Below are 6,979 nucleotides of genomic sequence, written 5' to 3'. Positions count from 1 at the left end.
TTTTTTTTTTAAAAAAAGAACAATGCTATATACTTCACCTTATTTCAGTGGGTTGATATTGTAAAATAAATAAATAAATAAATAAGAGCTGATGATCACTGTAATATTAACCAAGTAAAATGAAGATCGAATGAGAGTGTATCAGGTAAAGTTATATACCATAATTTTATCTTCCTTTTATCCCACAAAATTGATATGACTTTTAAAATCATTATTAAATGATTAAAAGAATATAAAAAAAAATAGTATATAACATTACTCCTAATTACTTAGCATTTTTCATTTCTTAAACCATTAATAAGTGAGGCGTATCTACTAGCAGCAGATTCCCTATTCTCTTCCTTATGTTTAGGAAAAATCTTAAAAAAAAAAAAAATTACAAAAAAGGATCAGAAGCCCTAAATATAACCAACATCAAAAGACATCTACAATGTTTCCCAATGCATTGCGAAACACTGTAGATGCACAACCCAATGCATTATTAAATTATAAAAAACTGAATCTATCTTCTCTCTCCTTGATATGTCTCAACAATTATTTCTCTTATCTCCTCTCTTATTGGTTGCCATGATAAAAAAATAAAAAAAAAATAAAGTATTTAATTCATATAGGGAAAAATAAGAGAATCTATTGTAAAGTGTTTTTTTATAGGGAATAAAAAAATAGTTTTATTCCCTAAATTATGAGAAAATGGTTGAAAAGTTGTTGCTAATTAGGGGTGAAATTTAAAACCGCCTAACCGCTATAACCGCTAACCGCCTAACCGCTTTGAAAGCGGTTAGTAAAAACCGCTAACCGCCTAGGCGGTTGCGGTTAGCGGTTAGTAGGTTTTGGAAATCCGCTAACCGCTAACCGCTAACCGCTTTTTTTAAAATATAATATATATATATATATAATAACAATAAGTTGTGAGTTTATGAACTTTTTTTGGTTGATTGAAATGGGCCTCAAGCTTCAAGTTTAACCATATATGTTGGTTTTTTTGGTTGCTTGTGAGTTTATGAATTTGTTTGTGTTTTATTTTATTTCTATGTGTGAGTTTATGAACTTGCTTGTGAGTTTATGTATAAGACTACAAGTGAAGTGATGATTTTGTTGTAATTTTATTTGTATATTATATGATGTGTAGATTTGTAGAAGGTGGCCAACAAGATTTTGGTATATAGCAATTTTTAATGCTAAAATGGCCATGGAAAGGGAAAAAAAAAATGTTTAAAATGAGAAAAAAAAATGTTTAAAGTGAGCCCAAAACCGGCCCAAACCCGGTCCAAAATCGGTCCAAAGAAAAAAGCCCAAAAAAAGCGGTTAGAAAAAAAGCGGTTATTCCAAAGCGGTTAACCGCTAACCGGGCGGTTAACCGCTACCCGGTTAGCGGAGGCGGTTAGTAAATTTTACTAACCGCCTAGGCGGTTGCGGTTAGCGGTTTTAGCCACTAACCGCTAACCGCTATTTCACCCCTATTGCTAATGCTCTAAATTGGCGGATTGCAAATCTCATTTCAGACTCCATCCCCTACTTCCTTTTATGCGGAGGCCAAGTCTCGTTTGTTATTTGTTTTTTGCTTTCAATTTACTTAAAAATAAATAAAAATTAAGCGAGTTTTTTTTTTCAAATATATATATTTTTTGGATAAATAGAAATTATTTTTGATTTGTAGAAAGAGAACATTACAATTCAATGGTAGATTAGGCAAAACATTGTAATTTTATTTTATTTATTTATTATTATTTTTTTTTAAAAAAAAAAAGAACAATGTACTTTAAATCCAAAAAAAAAAAAAAAAAGTGTTTCTCAAACAATTTTTTTTTTTTTAAAGCACAATGCTATATACTTCACTTTATTTCAGTGAGTTGATATTGGCAATGTTCACTAATTATTGTAAAAATAAAATAAAAATTCAAGAGCTGATGAACATTCTAATATTAACCAAGTAAAATGAACATCGAATGAGAGTGCAGTATCCAGTAATGTTATATACCATAATTTTATCCCATAAAATTGATGTAACTTTTAAAATCACTATTAAATCAACTTTGAATGATTAAAAGAATATAAAAAAAATAGTATATAACATTACTCCTAATTACTTAGCATTTTTCATTTCTTAAACCATTAATAAGTGAGATTTGGATTACATACTGTTTTTAAAATAACAGCATATATGTTGTAGTTTAATCAACGGTCAAGATTGAATTTTTCAAAATCTCTTTTTATTTTCTCTCTCCTATTAAATGCTTATAAAAGTAAATCAACTTTAAAATTTAATCTTGACCGTTGATTCAACTACAGCATACATGCTGTTATTAAAATAACAGCACGTAAGCCGGATCGTATCCACGGCAACCTCAAAGATATTGTTCTAAATTGGTGGATTGTGAATCTCATTTCAGACTCCATCCCCTACTGGATTGAGATCGTCAGCAATAGCTGGAAAATTTTCCATTAATTTTTTTTGTTAATCTCAACTGTCCAATGTTATCCAACGGTTACTAACATGCCACGTATCCCACTAAAAAAAAAAAAATTATTAAAATTTTAAAAATAAATATAAACTAAAATAATAATCAAATAAAATATAAATAAATAAATTATTAAAAAAGACGAGGTGGCCGAACCACTTTATTAGGCATGGCCAGCCACCCAATCTCAAAGCCACCCCCAAGAGCTAGTTGGGGGTGGCCAAACTAGCCACCCAATCTCAAAGCCACCCCCATGGCCCTAGGGGGTGGTTCGACTACCCCCTAGAACCAAACCCATAAAAACAAATTTGAGTTTGGCCCTGAAGCCACCCACAGTCGGCCCTTGGGGGTGGCCGAAGGCCCTAGGGGGTGGCCGAGCCACCCCCTAGGCGGAGATGGGGTGGGCGGCCACCCCTAATGGGGTGGTTCGGCCACTTCATCTTTTTTAATAATTTATTTATTTATTTTTATTTGTTTATTATTTTAGTTTATATTTATTTTTTACATTTAAACAATATTTTATTATTTGCTTTTTAGTGGGACACGTGGCATGTTGGTAGCCATTAAATAACATTGGACGGTTAAGATTAACAAAAAAATTCATGAAAAATTCCCGATCCTCCCCTACTTCCTTTTGTGCGGGGGATAAGTCCCTTTTGTGCTTTTGTTATTAGGTTTTTGCTTTTGATTTACTTAAAAATAAATAAAAATTAAGTGAGTTTTTTTTAAAAAAAATTATATTTGGATAAATAGAAATTCAATGATGACTCATGAAGACAAGTTAAGCTTAGATTTCACATTTCAGAATGGACAAAGTTTCCTCTAATCTGGGTTGGAGGAATTTTTTTTAATCACTCTATAAAAATGATATGTGTCTCTTTTTTTAATAACATGTGAGATGCATATTTTTTTTAATAAATTTATTTCAACTTTGTCTCTATTATTAAAAAAACATACATCTCACATATTTAAGAGATACATATCATTTTATAGACTAGATTAAAAAAAAATTTTCTAACCCCATTTAAAAGAAAAACTTTGTCCTTTTTAGGAAGGATAACGGTCCCACGGTGGGAGCGGCTGACGTGGCCATTGCCTTTTTAACTTTCTTCTTTCTCTTTGACTTTTAGTCTCCAGAAAAGAGAGAAAAACTCGCCGGAGTGAACGACACGCTGGTGATCTCAACCACCACTACCACTTTTGATTTCTGTTAACGAAAACCGAAAACTTCAACACTTCTCTCTCTCTCTCTCTCTGTCTCTATTTGATCCCTAATCCTCGGGGTCGTTGTCTACTGCGACTCCTCTAGACGCCGTCGTATTGATATAGGTTTTGGAGAGATTATAGCCTAATCATCTCTCTGATTTGTTAATAATCATACTCTGCGGTGGAGGGTGTGTGGATGGGATATGGCGGAACCAACGTCTGGTGCAGGCGGTACTTGGAAAGAGAGCAAGTTATGGAAAATGGTTTTCGCTGTGGCCGGAATCATGACCACCCTCGTCACCTACGGTGTCTTACAGGTTCAATCATCCTTTTTCAAAAATTCTATTTGTTTGTCTCTGTAGATTGCAACTTTTGCCTTTTTTCTAATTACATGTTTGCATTTCGCATTTATCTATTTTGGCTCTTTCCATTGGATTGCTGATTTTACTGAATTATTTGGATTTGTATAACCGTTCAAATCAATGAAATCGAGTCATATATACACCGCTAATGCTGATTTTGTTCTAGGGCGTCCATTATTTGGCGCATGCTTTTGAATGCTTGGGGCTTGTGCTAACTCTTATCTACTGGTGGAGGCCAAATTTTATACCAGTATTATAGCTCACGCATTTTTGGTTTCCTTTTCTTTTTCTTGATGAGAAAAATGACTTTATTAAGAAGAAGCTGAAAGTGTCCAATTTTATTGTCTGTGTTGAAAAAAATGAATTTCTAAAATTGTTAAGTATTGGAGGATGTGTAGATTCGTACAAAATTATGTGCTAACTGTTAATGTTTATTTTTACTTAAAATCTCTCTCTCTCTCACTATCTTTTTTCTTTTTTTCTTTTTTTTCTTTTTTTTTGTTTCTCTTCTTAATATAACATAGTAAGCCAATGAGCTCTAGCTCTAATTGTTTTTTTTTTTAAAAAAAAGAAGTAGCTCTAGTTAAAATAGTAATAGGTTGGGGAAGAGTTTGTGGGTTCAAGAGTCGCTGGATGCGTGTGTAACTTATATATGTAGAGTAATTAGTAATTCCTTGAATTCTACGAGCTGTCAATCATGTTGTTTGAAGCAATTCACAAACTTCCGTTTCGTGCAGGAAAAGATCATGAGAATACCATATGGGGTGAACAAAGAATTTTTTAGATTCTCGCTATTTCTCGTTTTCTGCAATCGGATTACAACATCTGCCGTCTCTGCAGGTGCTTTACTGGTGAGTAGCTGTTAAGTTAATTTATTTTTGGTAGGCTTTTGGGAGGAAGGGGTTTAGTGGAGTGTAAAACTAATGATCACCCAATTGGTATTTTCAACTATGTTTAAACTGCAAACTAAGCAATGTGGCTGTACTGATTATCTGTTGTTGCTTCAGCAACTTCTCACGCTAGAATTCTCATTGTCTTTTTAATTTTTTTTCCTCTTCTAGGCAAGTAAAAAAGCCTTGGACCCAGTAGCTCCCCTTTACAAGTACTGCCTTGTGTCAGTATCAAACATACTAACCACGACATGTCAGTATGAGGTAAGCTGTGTAGATTTTCGGTGTTTCTTAACATGATTATCTGGCCATAGGTAAAACTAATTTTCTCGATATTTCTCTGATTCATTTTTACAAATTTTCTGAATAAATAGTTTCTGTTTCAAGTTGATACATTATGACACTTTAATGACACAAGGCTTGCTGCAGGCCCTTAAATATGTCAGCTTTCCCGTTCAGACACTTGCTAAGTGTGCTAAAATGATACCTGTGATGGTAAGTCAATCGTGGATTTATTTAAAATGGTAGTTACAGTGTGCATTTATTCAAAATTCTTTCAGTGGGCAAAATGTTTTTATGCTAAAGTGATCACACTATTTGTTTGATTACCATGTCTAGTTGATTTGTTAGTTATTTTATGACCTTCTATTTGTGCATGGATCCTTATGTCTATAAATGAAGAACTGCTTGTTGTGGGTGCTTCAGATTGTGCTTTCAGATAGTGCTGTTCCTGTACAATGACTGGAAAGTGGAAAGTTTCTGTAGTACTATTTTTATTATCTTTTTTGAGTCTTTAGATTTGGAAATTGGTTTTAATTTATCCTCATTTCAATCCCAAAGGGTTGGCTCAAGTAGTTATTTACTTGGCCCTAGTGCCTCATGAAGCATCAAGTAGGTCCATGGTTCGACCCCCTCAAGTGTAAACAATTCTTTGGGGCCACACTCGTGGGCGAAAGCCCAAATTTTACCTGACTCATATGGAGTAGGGGGCGCTTTGCATGTGTCCTGGAGATCTAGTCGGGGTAGAGCCCAAGATATCTTGGTTATCCAAAAAAACAAAACTCACTTATTCACTCTTTATCCTGTAAGAATTCTTTCCATTATATCAACCTCAAGGGGTTGGCCCAAGTGGTGGAGGCCTTGGTCTTAAGGTTTGCTCCCTTCAAGGTCTAAGGTTTAACACTTTATAGGTGCAAACAATTTCTTGGGGCCACACCCCCTAGTAAAAAGCCAGCAATTTAACCAATTCCGTGTAGGAAAACTTCCGAGGGTACGGTGCACGGGACCGGGGTTTACTCTGTAGGAGTGGGTCCGAAAAGCCCTGCCTTGGAGAGGTTCCCAAAAAAAAAAAAAAAAAAAAAAAATCTTTCCATTATGTCATTTATCAAATTTTTTGGTGGCATTATATATAATTTATGGGTTTCATTCCTTTCCTTACCAACTCTAGTTTCTGCCGTTTGCTTCTGAAAAATGCTAAGCAAATTGTTGAAACATAGTTTCTGGAAATCTCTTTTTTGCTTGTGTGATGGATTTCCTGGAGAGTTAATGTGGTTTTACTACTCCCATATTTAGGCCTGCTCAGTGGGTTGGCCCAAATCGGCGGACACGACAATTCCGACCTGCCTTGACATGGTTCAACTGGGTCACCCGGCTCACCAAGCAGGCGGGCGAAATGTATTTTAAAACTTTGACATCTTCGGGTCAGGGTTAGGTTTAGTGTCAGTAAAACTAACAACCCGACCTACTCAACCCTCCTATATATTTTTTAAAAAATAATTTTTATTGTAATATTTTAACCTAATGACAATCGAGTCCCCCCTTATTTTCTTTTTACCAATCACCGCCACCCTACTTCTCTCTACCAACTTGGTAATACGACCATTTCTTCTCACCATTGTACCAAGTAACTCTAACAAAAAAGATCTAGTCTTTCTAACCGCCATTGCATAAGCCCTAAGGAGCATGAGGAGCTGAGGTATCAGGTGGAGGCCGTGATATCTAAAGGTCACATCAAGGAGTCTTAGCCCATGTGCAATGCCAGCTTTGCTTAAGCCCAAGAAAG

At 34.7% G+C, this 6,979-nt stretch overlaps 1 protein-coding gene across 1 annotated transcript in view; it reads left to right on the top strand.

The window, feature by feature from the left end:
- Positions 1–3,587: 3,587 nt before the first annotated feature.
- Positions 3,588–6,979, top strand: part of LOC132164734 (UDP-galactose/UDP-glucose transporter 5B-like) — a 9,483-nt gene continuing 6,091 nt past the window's right edge. The window contains exons 1-4 of the mRNA XM_059575290.1: positions 3,588–3,982; positions 4,765–4,878; positions 5,089–5,181; positions 5,347–5,412. Of these exons, the coding sequence (XP_059431273.1) occupies positions 3,869–3,982; positions 4,765–4,878; positions 5,089–5,181; positions 5,347–5,412 (387 nt within the window). The 5' untranslated portion in view covers positions 3,588–3,868. The remainder of the gene's footprint in view (positions 3,983–4,764; positions 4,879–5,088; positions 5,182–5,346; positions 5,413–6,979) is intronic.

This window comes from Corylus avellana, chromosome ca10 (assembly GCF_901000735.1).
Source record: "Corylus avellana chromosome ca10, CavTom2PMs-1.0".
Lineage (NCBI taxonomy): Eukaryota > Viridiplantae > Streptophyta > Magnoliopsida > Fagales > Betulaceae > Corylus > Corylus avellana.
Note: the sequence above shows the minus strand (reverse complement) of the source record. Positions and strands in the feature narration are given on the sequence as shown.